The sequence below is a fragment of the Salvelinus alpinus genome, chromosome 11 (assembly GCF_045679555.1).
Source record: "Salvelinus alpinus chromosome 11, SLU_Salpinus.1, whole genome shotgun sequence".
NCBI lineage: Eukaryota > Metazoa > Chordata > Actinopteri > Salmoniformes > Salmonidae > Salvelinus > Salvelinus alpinus.
The window spans coordinates 74,962,022-74,981,927 of record NC_092096.1 but is presented as its reverse complement, the minus strand read 5'-3'; the positions used below and the strand labels follow the sequence as shown (position 1 = coordinate 74,981,927).

At 42.2% G+C, this 19,906-nt stretch overlaps 1 protein-coding gene across 4 annotated transcripts in view; it reads left to right on the top strand.

Moving 5' to 3' along the window:
• The window catches only part of camta2 (calmodulin binding transcription activator 2), a 155,298-nt gene that overhangs the window by 64,758 nt on the left and 70,634 nt on the right, over positions 1-19,906 (top strand). For all 4 annotated transcript variants that reach the window (XM_071334260.1, XM_071334262.1, XM_071334261.1 and 1 more), the window contains one exon: positions 3,535-3,661. In XM_071334260.1, the coding sequence (XP_071190361.1) occupies positions 3,535-3,661 (127 nt within the window). The remainder of the gene's footprint in view (positions 1-3,534; positions 3,662-19,906) is intronic.

Genomic DNA, 19,906 nt, shown 5'->3' with positions numbered 1-19,906 from the left:
AGAGAAATATGATCACATTAACCTGAACCTTCATCTAAACCTGAGCAGAGAAATATGATCACATTAACCCAAACCTTCATCAAAACCTGAGCAGAGAAATATGATCACATTAACCTGAATCTTCATCTAAACCTGAGCAGAGAAATATGATCACATTAACCTGAACCTTCATCTAAACCTGAGCAGAGAAATATGATCACATTAACCCAAACCTTCATCTAAACCTGAGCAGAAAAATATGATCACATTAACCCAAACCTTCATCTAAACCTGAGCAGAGAAATATGATCACATTAACCTGAACCTTCATCTAAACCTGAGCAGAGAAATATGATCACATTAACCCAAACCTTCATCAAAACCTGAGCAGAGAAATATGATCACATTTACCTGAACCTTCATCTAAACCTGAGCAGAGAAATATGATCACATTAACCCAAACCTTCATCAAAACCTGAGCAGAGAAATATGATCACATTAACCCAAACCTTCATCTAAACCTGAGCAGAGAAATATGATCACATTAACCTGAACCTTCATCTAAACCTGAGCAGAGAAATATGATCACATTAACCCAAACCTTCATCTAAACCTGATTAGAAAAATATGATCACATTAACCCAAACCTTCATCTAAACCTGAGCAGAGAAATATGATCACATTAACCTGAACCTTCATCTAAACCTGAGCAGAGAAATATGATCACATTAACCCAAACCTTCATCAAAACCTGAGCAGAGAAATATGATCACATTAACCTGAACCTTCATCTAAACCTGAGCAGAGAAATATGATCACATTAACCCAAACCTTCATCTAAACGTGAGCAGAGAAATATGATCACATTAACCCAAACCTTCATCTAAACCTGAGCAGAGAAATATGATCACATTAACCCAAACCTTCATCTAAACCTGATTAGAAAAATATGATCACATTAACCCAAACCTTCATCTAAACCTGAGCAGAGACATATGATCACATTAACCTGAACCTTCATCTAAACCTGAGCAGAGAAATATGATCACATTAACCCAAACCTTCATCAAAACCTGAGCAGAGAAATATGATCACATTAACCTGAACCTTCATCTAAACCTGAGCAGAGAAATATGATCACATTAACCCAAACCTTCATCTAAACGTGAGCAGAGAAATATGATCACATTAACCCAAACCTTAATCTAAACCTGAGCAGAGAAATATGATCACATTAACCCAAACCTTCATCTAAACCTGAGCAGAGAAATATGATCACATTAACCCAAACCTTCATCTAAACCTGAGCAGAGAAATATGATCACATTAACCCAAACCTTCATCTAAACCTGAGCAGAGAAATATGATCACATTAACCTGAACCTTCATCTAAACCTGAGCAGAGAAATATGATCACATTAACCCGAACCTTCATCTAAACCTGAGCAGAGAAATATGATCACATTAACCCAAACCTTCATCTAAACCTGAGCAGAGAAATATGATCACATTAACCCAAACCTTCATCTAAACCTGAGCAGAGAAATATGATCACATTAACCCAAAACTTCATCTAAACCTGAGCAGAGAAATATGATCACATTAACCCAAACCTTCATCTAAACCTGAGCAGAGAAATATGATCACATTAACCTGAACCTTCATCTAAACCTGAGCAGAGAAATATGATCACATTAACCCAAACCTTCATCTAAACCTGAGCAGAGAAATATGATCACATTAACCCAAACCTTCATCTAAACCTGAGCAGAGAAATATGATCACATTAACCCAAACCTTCATCTAAACCTGAGCAGAGAAATATGATCACATTAACCCAAACCTTCATCTAAACCTGAGCAGAGAAATATGATCACATTAACCCAAACCTTCATCTAAACCTGAGCAGAGAAATATGATCACATTAACCTGAACCTTCATCTAAACCTGAGCAGAGAAATATGATCACATTAACCCAAACCTTCATCTAGACCTGAGCAGAGAAATATGATCACATTAACCCAAACCTTCATCTAAACCTGAGCAGAGAAATATGATCACATTAACCCAAACCTTCATCTAAACCTGAGCAGAGAAATATGATCACATTAACCTGAACCTTCATCTAAACCTGAGCAGAGAAATATGATCACATTAACCCAAACCTTCATCTAAACCTGAGCAGAGAAATATGATCACATTAACCCAAACCTTCATCTAAACCTGAGCAGAGAAATATGATCACATTAACCCAAACCTTAATCTAAACCTGAGCAGAGAAATATGATCACATTAACCCAAACCTTCATCTAAACCTGAGCAGAGAAATATGATCACATTAACCCGAACCTTCATCTAAACCTGAGCAGAGAAATATGATCACATTAACCCGAACCTTCATCTAAACCTCAGCAGAGAAATATGATCACATTAACCCAAACCTTCATCTAAACCTGAGCAGAGAAATATGATCACATTAACCCAAACCTTCATCTAAACCTGAGCAGAGAAATATGATCACATTAACCTGAACCTTCATCTAAACCTGAGCAGAGAAATATGATCACATTAACCCAAACCTTCATCTAGACCTGAGCAGAGAAATATGATCACATTAACCCAAACCTTCATCTAAACCTGAGCAGAGAAATATGATCACATTAACCCAAACCTTCATCTAAACCTGAGCAGAGAAATATGATCACATTAACCTGAACCTTCATCTAAACCTGAGCAGAGAAATATGATCACATTAACCCAAACCTTCATCTAAACCTGAGCAGAGAAATATGATCACATTAACCCAAACCTTCATCTAAACCTGAGCAGAGAAATATGATCACATTAACCCAAACCTTAATCTAAACCTGAGCAGAGAAATATGATCACATTAACCCAAACCTTCATCTAAACCTGAGCAGAGAAATATGATCACATTAACCCGAACCTTCATCTAAACCTGAGCAGAGAAATATGATCACATTAACCCGAACCTTCATCTAAACCTCAGCAGAGAAATATGATCACATTAACCCAAACCTTCATCTAAACCTGAGCAGAGAAATATGATCACATTAACCCAAACCTTCATCTAAAGCAGAGCAGAGAAATATGTTCACATTAACCCAAACCTTCATCTAAACCTGAGCAGAGAAATATGATCACATTAACCCAAACCTTCATCTAAACCTGAGCAGAGAAATATGATCACATTAACCCAAACCTTCATCTAAACCTGAGCAGAGAAATATGATCACATTAACCTGAACCTTCATCTAAACCTGAGCAGAGAAATATGATCACATTAACCCAAACCTTCATCTAAACCTGAGCAGAGAAATATGATCACATTAACCTGAACCTTCATCTAAACCTGAGCAGAGAAATATGATCACAGTAACCTGAACCTTCATCTAAACCTGAGCAGAGAAATATGATCACATTAACCTGAACCTTCATCTAAACCTGAGCAGAGAAATATGATCACATTAACCCAAACCTTCATCTAAAGCAGAGAAAGCAGAAAGTGAGGCTAATAGTTTCTACATCTGTCAGGGTGGTGTGAAGGTGTTGATAACAGGCCCCTGGTTGGAGGCTACTGGACGTTACAGCTGTGTGTTTGACCAGAGCACCGTCCCCGCTTCACTTATTCAGCCTGGAGTGCTACGGAGCTACTGCCCTGGTAGGTACACACACACACACGCACGCACGCACGCACGCACGCACGCACGCACGCACGCACGCACGCACACACATACACACACACACACGCAGAATGGTCGTGTTACTGTATCCACTAGATGGCAGAATGGTTGTTACTGTATCCACTAGATGGCAGAATGGTTGTTACTGTATCCACTAGATGGCAGAATGGTTGTTACTGTATCCACTAGATGGTAGAATGGTTGTTACTGTATCCACTAGATGGCAGAATGGTTGTTACTGTATCCACTAGATGGCAGAATGGTTGTTACTGTGTCCACTAGATGGCAGAATGGTTGTTACTGTATCCACTAGATGGCAGAATGGTTGTTACTGTGTCCACTAGATGGCAGAATGGTTGTTACTGTGTCCACTAGATGGCAGAATGGTTGTTACTGTGTCCACTAGATGGCAGAATGGTTGTTACTGTGTCCACTAGATGGCAGAATGGTTGTTACTGTGTCCACTAGATGGCAGAATGGTTGTTACTGTATCCACTAGATGGCAGAATGGTTGTTACTGTGTCCACTAGATGGCAGAATGGTTGTTACTGTGTCCACTAGATGGCTGAATGGTTGTTACTGTGTCCACTAGATGGCAGAATGGTTGTTACTGTATCCACTAGATGGCAGAATGGTTGTTACTGTGTCCACTAGATGGCAGAATGGTTGTTACTGTGTCCACTAGATGGCAGAATGGTTGTTACTGTGTCCACTAGATGGCAGAATGGTTGTTACTGTATCCACTAGATGGCAGAATGGTTGTTACTGTATCCACTAGATGGTAGAATGGTTGTTACTGTATCCACTAGATGGCAGAATGGTTGTTACTGTGCCCACTAGATGGCAGAATGGTTGTTACTGTGTCCACTAGATGGCAGAATGGTTGTTACTGTATCCACTAGATGGCAGAATGGTTGTTACTGTGTCCACTAGATGGCAGAATGGTTGTTACTGTGTCCACTAGATGGCAGAATGGTTGTTACTGTATCCAGTAGATGGCAGAATGGTTGTTACTGTATCCAGTAGATGGCAGAATGGTTGTTACTGTGCCCACTAGATGGCAGAATGGTTGTTACTGTATCCACTAGATGGCAGAATGGTTGTTACTGTATCCACTAGATGGCAGAATGGTTGTTACTGTATCCACTAGATGGCAGAATGGTTGTTACTGTATCCACTAGATGGCAGAATGGTTGTTACTGTGCCCACTAGATTGCAGAATGGTTGTTACTGTGCCCACTAGATGGCAGAATGGTTGTTACTGTATCCACTAGATGGCAGAATGGTTGTTACTGTATCCACTAGATGGCAGAATGGTTGTTACTGTATCCACTAGATGGCAGAATGGTTGTTACTGTGCCCACTAGATGGCAGAATGGTTGTTACTGTGTCCACTAGATGGCAGAATGGTTGTTACTGTATCCAGTAGATGGCAGAATGGTTGTTACTGTATCCACTAGATGGCAGAATGGTTGTTACTGTGCCCACTAGATGGCAGAATGGTTGTTACTGTGTCCACTAGATGGCAGAATGGTCGTGTTACTGTGTCCACTAGATGGCAGAATGGTTGTTACTGTATCCACTAGATGGCAGAATGGTTGTTACTGTGTCCACTAGATGGCAGAATGGTTGTTACTGTGTCCACTAGATGGTAGAATGGTTGTTACTGTATCCACTAGATGGCAGAATGGTTGTTACTGTGTCCACTAGATGGCAGAATGGTTGTTACTGTGTCCACTAGATGGTAGAATGGTTGTTACTGTGTCCACTAGATGGCAGAATGGTTGTTACTGTGTCCACTAGATGGTAGAATGGTTGTTACTGTGTCCACTAGATGGCAGAATGGTTGTTACTGTGTCCACTAGATGGCAGAATGGTTGTTACTGTATCCACTAGATGGCAGAATGGTTGTTACTGTATCCACTAGATGGCAGAATGGTTGTTACTGTGTCCACTAGATGGCAGAATGGTTGTTACTGTGTCCACTAGATGGCAGAATGGTTGTTACTGTATCCACTAGATGGCAGAATGGTTGTTACTGTATCCACTAGATGGCAGAATGGTTGTTACTGTGCCCACTAGATGGCAGAATGGTTGTTACTGTGTCCACTAGATGGCAGAATGGTTGTTACTGTGTCCACTAGATGGCAGAATGGTTGTTACTGTATCCACTAGATGGCAGAATGGTTGTTACTGTGTCCACTAGATGGCAGAATGGTTGTTACTGTGTCCACTAGATGGCAGAATGGTTGTTACTGTGCCCACTAGATGGCAGAATGGTTGTTACTGTATCCACTAGATGGCAGAATGGTTGTTACTGTGTCCACTAGATGGCAGAATGGTCGTGTTACTGTGTCCACTAGATGGCAGAATGGTTGTTACTGTATCCACTAGATGGCAGAATGGTTGTTACTGTGTCCACTAGATGGCAGAATGGTTGTTACTGTATCCACTAGATGGCAGAATGGTTGTTACTGTGTCCACTAGATGGCAGAATGGTTGTTACTGTATCCACTAGATGGCAGAATGGTTGTTACTGTATCCACTAGATGGCAGAATGGTTGTTACTGTATCCACTAGATGGCAGAATGGTTGTTACTGTGTCCACTAGATGGCAGAATGGTTGTTACTGTATCCACTAGATGGCAGAATGGTTGTTACTGTATCCACTAGATGGCAGAATGGTTGTTACTGTGTCCACTAGATGGCAGAATGGTTGTTACTGTGTCCACTAGATGGCAGAATGGTTGTTACTGTATCCACTAGATGGCAGAATGGTTTTTACTGTATCCACTAGATGGCAGAATGGTTATTACTGTATCCACTAGATGGCAGAATGGTTGTTACTGTATCCACTAGATGGCAGAATGGTTGTTACTGTGTCCACTAGATGGCAGAATGGTTGTTACTGTGTCCACTAGATGGCAGAATGGTTGTTACTGTGCCCACTAGATGGCAGAATGGTTGTTACTGTATCCACTAGATGGCAGAATGGTTGTTACTGTATCCACTAGATGGCAGAATGGTTGTTACTGTATCCACTAGATGGCAGAATGGTTGTTACTGTGTCCACTAGATGGCAGAATGGTTGTTACTGTATCCACTAGATGGCAGAATGGTTGTTACTGTGTCCACTAGATGGCAGAATGGTTGTTACTGTATCCACTAGATGGCAGAATGGTTGTTACTGTATCCAGTAGATGGCAGAATGGTTGTTACTGTGTCCACTAGATGGCAGAATGGTTGTTACTGTGTCCACTAGATGGCAGAATGGTTGTTACTGTGCCCACTAGATGGCAGAATGGTTGTTACTGTGTCCACTAGATGGCAGAATGGTTGTGTTACTGTATCCAGTAGATGGCAGAATGGTTGTTACTGTATCCACTAGATGGTAGAATGGTTGTTACTGTATCCACTAGATGGCAGAATGGTTGTTACTGTATCCACTAGATGGTAGAATGGTTGTTACTGTATCCAGTAGATGGCAGAATGGTTGTTACTGTATCCACTAGATGGCAGAATGGTTGTTACTGTATCCACTAGATGGTAGAATGGTTGTTACTGTATCCACTAGATGGCAGAATGGTTGTTACTGTATCCACTAGATGGTAGAATGGTTGTTACTGTGTCCACTAGATGGCAGAATGGTTGTGTTACTGTATCCACTAGATGGCAGAATGGTTGTTACTGTGCCCACTAGATGGCAGAATGGTTGTTACTGTATCCACTAGATGGCAGAATGGTTGTTACTGTGTCCACTAGATGGCAGAATGGTTGTTACTGTGTCCACTAGATGGCAGAATGGTTGTTACTGTATCCACTAGATGGCAGAATGGTCGTGTTACTGTGTCCACTAGATGGCAGAATGGTTGTTACTGTATCCACTAGATGGCAGAATGGTTGTTACTGTGTCCACTAGATGGCAGAATGGTTGTTACTGTGTCCACTAGATGGCAGAATGGTTGTTACTGTATCCACTAGATGGCAGAATGGTTGTTACTGTGTCCACTAGATGGCAGAATGGTTGTTACTGTATCCACTAGATGGCAGAATGGTTGTTACTGTGTCCACTAGATGGCAGAATGGTTGTTACTGTATCCACTAGATGGCAGAATGGTTGTTACTGTATCCAGTAGATGGCAGAATGGTTGTTACTGTGTCCACTAGATGGCAGAATGGTTGTTACTGTATCCACTAGATGGCAGAATGGTTGTTACTGTGTCCACTAGATGGCAGAATGGTTGTTACTGTATCCACTAGATGGCAGAATGGTTGTTACTGTATCCACTAGATGGCAGAATGGTTGTTACTGTATCCACTAGATGGCAGAATGGTTGTTACTGTGTCCACTAGATGGCAGAATGGTTGTTACTGTATCCACTAGATGGCAGAATGGTTGTTACTGTATCCACTAGATGGCAGAATGGTTGTTACTGTGTCCACTAGATGGCAGAATGGTTGTTACTGTGTCCACTAGATGGCAGAATGGTTGTTACTGTATCCACTAGATGGCAGAATGGTTTTTACTGTATCCACTAGATGGCAGAATGGTTTTTACTGTATCCACTAGATGGCAGAATGGTTGTTACTGTATCCACTAGATGGCAGAATGGTTGTTACTGTGTCCACTAGATGGCAGAATGGTTGTTACTGTGTCCACTAGATGGCAGAATGGTTGTTACTGTATCCACTAGATGGCAGAATGGTTGTTACTGTATCCACTAGATGGCAGAATGGTTGTTACTGTATCCACTAGATGGCAGAATGGTTGTTACTGTATCCACTAGATGGCAGAATGGTTGTTACTGTGTCCACTAGATGGCAGAATGGTTGTTACTGTATCCACTAGATGGCAGAATGGTTGTTACTGTGTCCACTAGATGGCAGAATGGTTGTTACTGTGTCCACTAGATGGCAGAATGGTCGTGTTACTGTGTCCACTAGATGGCAGAATGGTTGTTACTGTATCCAGTAGATGGCAGAATGGTTGTTACTGTATCCACTAGATGGCAGAATGGTTGTTACTGTGCCCACTAGATGGCAGAATGGTTGTTACTGTATCCACTAGATGGCAGAATGGTTGTTACTGTGTCCACTAGATGGCAGAATGGTCGTGTTACTGTGTCCACTAGATGGCAGAATGGTTGTTACTGTATCCACTAGATGGCAGAATGGTTGTTACTGTGTCCACTAGATGGCAGAATGGTTGTTACTGTATCCACTAGATGGCAGAATGGTTGTTACTGTGTCCACTAGATGGCAGAATGGTTGTTACTGTGTCCACTAGATGGCAGAATGGTTGTTACTGTATCCACTAGATTGCAGAATGGTTGTTACTGTATCCACTAGATGGCAGAATGGTTGTTACTGTGTCCACTAGATGGCAGAATGGTTGTGTTACTGTATCCAGTAGATGGCAGAATGGTTGTTACTGTATCCACTAGATGGTAGAATGGTTGTTACTGTATCCACTAGATGGCAGAATGGTTGTTACTGTATCCACTAGATGGTAGAATGGTTGTTACTGTATCCACTAGATGGCAGAATGGTTGTTACTGTATCCACTAGATGGTAGAATGGTTGTTACTGTATCCACTAGATGGCAGAATGGTTGTTACTGTGTCCACTAGATGGCAGAATGGTTGTTACTGTATCCACTAGATGGCAGAATGGTTGTTACTGTATCCACTAGATGGCAGAATGGTTGTTACTGTGTCCACTAGATGGCAGAATGGTTGTTACTGTGTCCACTAGATGGCAGAATGGTTGTTACTGTATCCACTAGATGGCAGAATGGTTGTTACTGTGTCCACTAGATGGCAGAATGGTTGTTACTGTATCCACTAGATGGCAGAATGGTTGTTACTGTATCCACTAGATGGCAGAATGGTTGTTACTGTATCCACTAGATGGCAGAATGGTTGTTACTGTGTCCACTAGATGGCAGAATGGTTGTTACTGTATCCACTAGATGGCAGAATGGTTGTTACTGTATCCACTAGATGGCAGAATGGTTGTTACTGTGTCCACTAGATGGCAGAATGGTTGTTACTGTATCCACTAGATGGCAGAATGGTTGTTACTGTGTCCACTAGATGGCAGAATGGTTGTTACTGTATCCACTAGATGGCAGAATGGTTGTTACTGTGTCCACTAGATGGCAGAATGGTTGTTACTGTGTCCACTAGATGGCAGAATGGTTGTTACTGTATCCACTAGATGGCAGAATGGTTGTTACCGTGTCCACTAGATGGCAGAATGGTTGTTACCGTATCCACTAGATGGCAGAATGGTTGTTACTGTATCCACTAGATTGCAGAATGGTTGTTACTGTGTCCACTAGATGGCAGAATGGTTGTTACTGTGTCCACTAGATGGCAGAATGGTTGTTACTGTGTCCACTAGATGGCAGAATGGTTGTTACTGTATCCACTAGATGGCAGAATGGTTGTTACTGTATCCACTAGATGGCAGAATGGTTGTTACTGTGTCCACTAGATGGCAGAATGGTTGTTACTGTATCCACTAGATGGCAGAATGGTTGTTACTGTATCCACTAGATGGCAGAATGGTTGTTACTGTGTCCACTAGATGGCAGAATGGTTGTTACTGTATCCACTAGATGGCAGAATGGTTGTTACTGTATCCACTAGATGGCAGAATGGTTGTTACTGTATCCAGTAGATGGCAGAATGGTTGTTACTGTGTCCACTAGATGGCAGAATGGTTGTTACTGTATCCACTAGATGGCAGAATGGTTGTTACTGTATCCAGTAGATGGCAGAATGGTTGTTACTGTGTCCACTAGATGGCAGAATGGTTGTTACTGTATCCACTAGATGGCAGAATGGTTGTTACTGTATCCACTAGATGGCAGAATGGTTGTTACTGTATCCAGTAGATGGCAGAATGGTTGTTACTGTGTCCACTAGATGGCAGAATGGTTGTTACTGTATCCACTAGATGGCAGAATGGTTGTTACTGTATCCACTAGATGGCAGAATGGTTGTTACTGTATCCACTAGATGGCAGAATGGTTGTTACTGTATCCACTAGATGGCAGAATGGTTGTTACTGTATCCACTAGATGGCAGAATGGTTGTTACTGTATCCACTAGATGGCAGAATGGTTGTTACTGTATCCACTAGATGGCAGAATGGTTGTTACTGTATCCACTAGATGGCAGAATGGTTGTTACTGTATCCACTAGATGGCAGAATGGTTGTTACTGTGTCCACTAGATGGCAGAATGGTTGTTACTGTATCCACTAGATGGCAGAATGGTTGTTACTGTATCCACTAGATGGCAGAATGGTTGTTACTGTATCCACTAGATGGCAGAATGGTTGTTACTGTATCCACTAGATGGCAGAATGGTTGTTACTGTGCCCACTAGATGGCAGAATGGTTGTTACTGTATCCACTAGATGGCAGAATGGTTGTTACTGTGCCCACTAGATGGCAGAATGGTTGTTACTGTATCCACTAGATGGCAGAATGGTTGTTACTGTGTCCACTAGATGGCAGAATGGTTGTTACTGTATCCACTAGATGGCAGAATGGTTGTTACTGTGTCCACTAGATGGCAGAATGGTTGTTACTGTATCCACTAGATGGCAGAATGGTTGTTACTGTGTCCACTAGATGGCAGAATGGTTGTTACTGTATCCACTAGATGGCAGAATGGTTGTTACTGTATCCACTAGATGGCAGAATGGTTGTTACTGTGTCCACTAGATGGCAGAATGGTTGTTACTGTATCCACTAGATGGCAGAATGGTTGTTACTGTATCCACTAGATGGCAGAATGGTTGTTACTGTATCCACTAGATGGCAGAATGGTTGTTACTGTGTCCACTAGATGGCAGAATGGTTGTTACTGTGTCCACTAGATGGCAGAAGGGTTGTTACTGTGTCCACTAGATGGCAGAATGGTTGTTACTGTATCCACTAGATGGCAGAATGGTTGTTACTGTATCCACTAGATGGCAGAATGGTTGTTACTGTATCCACTAGATGGCAGAATGGTTGTTACTGTGTCCACTAGATGGCAGAATGGTTGTTACTGTATCCACTAGATGGCAGAATGGTTGTTACTGTGTCCACTAGATGGCAGAATGGTTGTTACTGTATCCACTAGATGGCAGAATGGTTGTTACTGTATCCACTAGATGGCAGAATGGTTGTTACTGTGTCCACTAGATGGCAGAATGGTTGTTACTGTGTCCACTAGATGGCAGAATGGTTGTTACTGTGTCCACTAGATGGCAGAATGGTTGTTACTGTATCCACTAGATGGCAGAATGGTTGTTACTGTGTCCACTAGATGGCAGAATGGTTGTTACTGTATCCACTAGATGGCAGAATGGTTTTTACTGTATCCACTAGATGGCAGAATGGTTGTTACTGTATCCACTAGATGGCAGAATGGTTGTTACTGTATCCACTAGATGGCAGAATGGTTGTTACTGTGTCCACTAGATGGCAGAATGGTTGTTACTGTGTCCACTAGATGGCAGAATGGTTGTTACTGTGTCCACTAGATGGCAGAATGGTTGTTACTGTATCCACTAGATGGCAGAATGGTTGTTACTGTATCCACTAGATGGCAGAATGGTTGTTACTGTGTCCACTAGATGGCAGAATGGTTGTTACTGTATCCACTAGATGGTAGAATGGTTGTTACTGTATCCACTAGATGGCAGAATGGTTGTTACTGTATCCACTAGATGGCAGAATGGTTGTTACTGTATCCACTAGATGGCAGAATGGTTGTTACTGTGCCCACTAGATGGCAGAATGGTTGTTACTGTATCCACTAGATGGCACAATGGTTGTTACTGTATCCACTAGATGGCAGAATGGTTGTTACTGTGCCCACTAGATGGCAGAATGGTTGTTACTGTGTCCACTAGATGGCAGAATGGTTGTTACTGTATCCACTAGATGGCAGAATGGTTGTTACTGTGTCCACTAGATGGCAGAATGGTTGTTACTGTATCCACTAGATGGCAGAATGGTTGTTACTGTGCCCACTAGATGGCAGAATGGTTGTTACTGTGTCCACTAGATGGCAGAATGGTTGTTACTGTATCCACTAGATGGCAGAATGGTTGTTACTGTGTCCACTAGATGGCAGAATGGTTGTTACTGTATCCACTAGATGGCAGAATGGTTGTTACTGTATCCACTAGATGGCAGAATGGTTGTTACTGTGTCCACTAGATGGCAGAATGGTTGTTACTGTATCCACTAGATGGCAGAATGGTTGTTACTGTATCCACTAGATGGCAGAATGGTTGTTACTGTGTCCACTAGATGGCAGAATGGTTGTTACTGTGTCCACTAGATGGCAGAATGGTTGTTACTGTATCCACTAGATGGCAGAATGGTTGTTACTGTGCCCACTAGATGGCAGAATGGTTGTTACTGTATCCACTAGATGGCAGAATGGTTGTTACTGTGTCCACTAGATGGCAGAATGGTTGTTACTGTATCCACTAGATGGCAGAATGGTTGTTACTGTGTCCACTAGATGGCAGAATGGTTGTTACTGTATCCACTAGATGGCAGAATGGTTGTTACTGTGTCCACTAGATGGCAGAATGGTTGTTACTGTGTCCACTAGATGGCAGAATGGTTGTTACTGTATCCACTAGATGGCAGAATGGTTGTTACTGTATCCACTAGATGGCAGAATGGTTGTTACTGTGTCCACTAGATGGCAGAATGGTTGTGTTACTGTGTCCACTAGATGGCAGAATGGTTGTGTTACTGTATCCAGTAGATGGCAGAATGGTTGTGTTACTGTATCCACTAGATGGCAGAATGGTTGTTACTGTATCCACTAGATGGCAGAATGGTTGTTACTGTGTCCACTAGATGGCAGAATGGTTGTTACTGTGTCCACTAGATGGCAGAATGGTTGTGTTACTGTATCCAGTAGATGGCAGAATGGTTGTTACTGTATCCACTAGATGGCAGAATGGTTGTTACTGTGTCCACTAGATGGCAGAATGGTTGTTACTGTATCCACTAGATGGCAGAATGGTTGTTACTGTATCCACTAGATGGCAGAATGGTTGTTACTGTATCCAGTAGATGGCAGAATGGTTGTTACTGTATCCACTAGATGGCAGAATGGTTGTTACTGTATCCACTAGATGGCAGAATGGTTGTTACTGTATCCACTAGATGGCAGAATGGTTGTTACTGTATCCACTAGATGGCAGAATGGTTGTTACTGTATCCACTAGATGGCAGAATGGTTGTTACTGTGTCCACTAGATGGCAGAATGGTTGTTACTGTATCCACTAGATGGCAGAATGGTTGTTACTGTGTCCACTAGATGGCAGAATGGTTGTGTTACTGTATCCAGTAGATGGCAGAATGGTTGTTACTGTATCCAGTAGATGGCAGAATGGTTGTTACTGTATCCACTAGATGGCAGAATGGTTGTTACTGTATCCAGTAGATGGCAGAATGGTTGTTACTGTATCCACTAGATGGCAGAATGGTTGTTACTGTATCCACTAGATGGCAGAATGGTTGTTACTGTATCCACTAGATGGCAGAATGGTTGTTACTGTATCCAGTAGATGGCAGAATGGTTGTTACTGTATCCAGTAGATGGCAGAATGGTTGTTACTGTATCCACTAGATGGCAGAATGGTTGTTACTGTATCCAGTAGATGGCAAAATGGTTGTTACTGTATCCAGTAGATGGCAGAATGGTTGTTACTGTATCCAGTAGATGGCAGAATGGTTGTTACTGTATCCAGTAGATGGCAGAATGGTTGTTACTGTATCCACTAGATGGCAGAATGGTTGTTACTGTGTCCACTAGATGGCAGAATGGTTGTTACTGTATCCACTAGATGGCAGAATGGTTGTTACTGTATCCACTAGATGGCAGAATGGTTGTTACTGTATCCAGTAGATGGCAGAATGGTTGTTACTGTATCCAGTAGATGGCAGAATGGTTGTTACTGTGTCCACTAGATGGCAGAATGGTTGTTACTGTATCCACTAGATGGCAGAATGGTTGTTACTGTATCCAGTAGATGGCAGAATGGTTGTTACTGTATCCAGTAGATGGCAGAATGGTTGTTACTGTATCCAGTAGATGGCAGAATGGTTGTTACTGTATCCACTAGATGGCAGAATGGTTGTTACTGTATCCACTAGATGGCAGAATGGTTGTTACTGTATCCACTAGATGGCAGAATGGTTGTTACTGTATCCACTAGATGGCAGAATGGTTGTTACTGTATCCACTAGATGGCAGAATGGTTGTTACTGTGTCCACTAGATGGCAGAATGGTTGTTACTGTGTCCACTAGATGGCAGAATGGTTGTTACTGTGTCCACTAGATGGCAGAATGGTTGTTACTGTATCCACTAGATGGCAGAATGGTTGTTACTGTATCCACTAGATGGCAGAATGGTTGTTACTGTGTCCACTAGATGGCAGAATGGTTGTTACTGTATCCACTAGATGGCAGAATGGTTGTTACTGTGCCCACTAGATGGCAGAATGGTTGTTACTGTATCCACTAGATGGCACAATGGTTGTTACTGTATCCACTAGATGGCAGAATGGTTGTTACTGTGCCCACTAGATGGCAGAATGGTTGTTACTGTATCCACTAGATGGCACAATGGTTGTTACTGTATCCACTAGATGGCAGAATGGTTGTTACTGTGTCCACTAGATGGCAGAATGGTTGTTACTGTGTCCACTAGATGGCAGAATGGTTGTTACTGTATCCACTAGATGGCAGAATGGTTGTTACTGTGTCCACTAGATGGTAGAATGGTTGTTACTGTATCCACTAGATGGCAGAATGGTTGTTACTGTGCCCACTAGATGGCAGAATGGTTGTTACTGTGTCCACTAGATGGCAGAATGGTTGTTACTGTATCCACTAGATGGCAGAATGGTTGTTACTGTGTCCACTAGATGGCAGAATGGTTGTTACTGTATCCACTAGATGGCAGAATGGTTGTTACTGTATCCACTAGATGGCAGAATGGTTGTTACTGTGTCCACTAGATGGCAGAATGGTTGTTACTGTATCCACTAGATGGCAGAATGGTTGTTACTGTATCCACTAGATGGCAGAATGGTTGTTACTGTGTCCACTAGATGGCAGAATGGTTGTTACTGTGTCCACTAGATGGCAGAATGGTTGTTACTGTATCCACTAGATGGCAGAATGGTTGTTACTGTGTCCACTAGATGGCAGAATGGTTGTTACTGTATCCACTAGATGGCAGAATGGTTGTTACTGTGTCCACTAGATGGCAGAATGGTTGTTACTGTATCCACTAGATGGCAGAATGGTTGTTACTGTGTCCACTAGATGGCAGAATGGTTGTTACTGTATCCACTAGATGGCAGAATGGTTGTTACTGTGTCCACTAGATGGCAGAATGGTTGTTACTGTGTCCACTAGATGGCAGAATGGTTGTTACTGTATCCACTAGATGGCAGAATGGTTGTTACTGTATCCACTAGATGGCAGAATGGTTGTTACTGTGTCCACTAGATGGCAGAATGGTTGTGTTACTGTGTCCACTAGATGGCAGAATGGTTGTGTTACTGTATCCAGTAGATGGCAGAATGGTTGTGTTACTGTATCCACTAGATGGCAGAATGGTTGTTACTGTATCCACTAGATGGCAGAATGGTTGTTACTGTGTCCACTAGATGGCAGAATGGTTGTTACTGTGTCCACTAGATGGCAGAATGGTTGTGTTACTGTATCCAGTAGATGGCAGAATGGTTGTTACTGTATCCACTAGATGGCAGAATGGTTGTTACTGTGTCCACTAGATGGCAGAATGGTTGTTACTGTATCCACTAGATGGCAGAATGGTTGTTACTGTATCCACTAGATGGCAGAATGGTTGTTACTGTATCCAGTAGATGGCAGAATGGTTGTTACTGTATCCACTAGATGGCAGAATGGTTGTTACTGTATCCACTAGATGCAGAATGGTTGTTACTGTATCCACTAGATGGCAGAATGGTTGTTACTGTATCCAGTAGATGGCAGAATGGTTGTTACTGTATCCACTAGATGGCAGAATGGTTGTTACTGTGTCCACTAGATGGCAGAATGGTTGTTACTGTATCCACTAGATGGCAGAATGGTTGTTACTGTGTCCACTAGATGGCAGAATGGTTGTGTTACTGTATCCAGTAGATGGCAGAATGGTTGTTACTGTATCCAGTAGATGGCAGAATGGTTGTTACTGTATCCACTAGATGGCAGAATGGTTGTTACTGTATCCAGTAGATGGCATAATGGTTGTTACTGTATCCACTAGATGGCAGAATGGTTGTTACTGTATCCACTAGATGCAGAATGGTTGTTACTGTATCCACTAGATGGCAGAATGGTTGTTACTGTATCCAGTAGATGGCAGAATGGTTGTTACTGTATCCAGTAGATGGCAGAATGGTTGTTACTGTATCCACTAGATGGCAGAATGGTTGTTACTGTATCCAGTAGATGGCAGAATGGTTGTTACTGTATCCACTAGATGGCAGAATGGTTGTTACTGTATCCAGTAGATGGCAGAATGGTTGTTACTGTATCCAGTAGATGGCAGAATGGTTGTTACTGTATCCACTAGATGGCAGAATGGTTGTTACTGTGTCCACTAGATGCAGAATGGTTGTTACTGTATCCACTAGATGCAGAATGGTTGTTACTGTATCCACTAGATGGCAGAATGGTTGTTACTGTATCCAGTAGATGGCAGAATGGTTGTTACTGTATCCAGTAGATGGCAGAATGGTTGTTACTGTGTCCACTAGATGGCAGAATGGTTGTTACTGTATCCACTAGATGGCAGAATGGTTGTTACTGTATCCAGTAGATGGCAGAATGGTTGTTACTGTATCCAGTAGATGGCAGAATGGTTGTTACTGTATCCAGTAGATGGCAGAATGGTTGTTACTGTATCCACTAGATGGCAGAATGGTTGTTACTGTATCCACTAGATGCAGAATGGTTGTTACTGTATCCACTAGATGGCAGAATGGTTGTTACTGTATCCAGTAGATGGCAGAATGGTTGTTACTGTATCCACTAGATGGCAGAATGGTTGTTACTGTATCCACTAGATGGCAGAATGGTTGTTACTGTATCCACTAGATGGCAGAATGGTTGTTACTGTATCCAGTAGATGGCAGAATGGTTGTTACTGTGTCCACTAGATGGCAGAATGGTTGTTACTGTATCCACTAGATGCAGAATGGTTGTTACTGTGTCCAGTAGATGGCAGAATGGTTGTTACTGTATCCACTAGATGCAGAATGGTTGTTACTGTGTCCAGTAGATGGCAGAATGGTTGTTACTGTATCCACTAGATGGCAGAATGGTTGTTACTTTATCCACTAGATGCAGAATGGTTGTTACTGTATCCAGTAGATGGCAGAATGGTTGTTACTGTGTCCACTAGATGGCAGAATGGTTGTTACTGTATCCACTAGATGCAGAATGGTTGTTACTGTGTCCAGTAGATGGCAGAATGGTTGTTACTGTATCCACTAGATGCAGAATGGTTGTTACTGTGTCCAGTAGATGGCAGAATGGTTGTTACTGTATCCACTAGATGGCAGAATGGTTGTTACTGTATCCACTAGATGCAGAATGGTTGTTACTGTATCCACTAGATGGCAGAATGGTTGTTACTGTATCCACTAGATGGCAGAATGGTTGTTACTGTATCCACTAGATGGCAGAATGGTTGTTACTGTATCCACTAGATGGCAGAATGGTTGTTACTGTATCCACTAGATGGCAGAATGGTTGTTACTGTGTCCACTAGATGGCAGAATGGTTGTGTTACTGTATCCAGTAGATGGCAGAATGGTTGTTACTGTATCCAGTAGATGGCAGAATGGTTGTTACTGTATCCACTAGATGGCAGAATGGTTGTTACTGTATCCAGTAGATGGCAGAATGGTTGTTACTGTATCCACTAGATGGCAGAATGGTTGTTACTGTATCCACTAGATGGCAGAATGGTTGTTACTGTATCCACTAGATGGCAGAATGGTTGTTACTGTATCCAGTAGATGGCAGAATGGTTGTTACTGTGTCCACTAGATGGCAGAATGGTTGTTACTGTGTCCACTAGATGGCAGAATGGTTGTTACTGTATCCACTAGATGGCAGAATGGTTGTTACTGTGTCCACTAGATGGCAGAATGGTTGTTACTGTATCCAGTAGATGGCAGAATGGTTGTTACTGTATCCACTAGATGGCAGAATGGTTGTTACTGTGTCCACTAGATGGCAGAATGGTTGTTACTGTATCCACTAGATGGCAGAATGGTTGTTACTGTGTCCACTAGATGGCAGAATGGTTGTTACTGTATCCACTAGATGGCAGAATGGTTGTTACTGTGTCCACTAGATGGCAGAATGGTTGTTACTGTATCCACTAGATGGCAGAATGGTTGTTACTGTGTCCACTAGATGGCAGAATGGTTGTTACTGTGTCCACTAGATGGCAGAATGGTTGTTACTGTATCCACTAGATGGCAGAATGGTTGTTACTGTATCCACTAGATGGCAGAATGGTTGTTACTGTATCCACTAGATGGCAGAATGGTTGTTACTGTATCCACTAGATGGCAGAATGGTTGTTACTGTATCCACTAGATGGCAGAATGGTTGTTACTGTATCCAGTAGATGGCAGAATGGTTGTTACTGTGTCCACTAGATGGCAGAATGATTGTTACTGTGTCCACTAGATGGCAGAATGGTTGTTACTGTATCCACTAGATGGCAGAATGGTTGTTACTGTGCCCACTAGATGGCAGAATGGTTGTTACTGTATCCACTAGATGGCAGAATGGTTGTTACTGTGTCCACTAGATGGCAGAATGGTTGTTACTGTGCCCACTAGATGGCAGAATGGTTGTTACTGTATCCAGTAGATGGCAGAATGGTTGTTACTGTATCCACTAGATGGCAGAATGGTTGTTACTGTATCCAGTAGATGGCAGAATGGTTGTTACTGTATCCACTAGATGGCAGAATGGTTGTTACTGTATCCACTAGATGCAGAATGGTTGTTACTGTATCCACTAGATGGCAGAATGGTTGTTACTGTATCCAGTAGATGGCAGAATGGTTGTTACTGTGTCCAGTAGATGGCAGAATGGTTGTTACAGTGCCCACTAGATGGTAGAATGG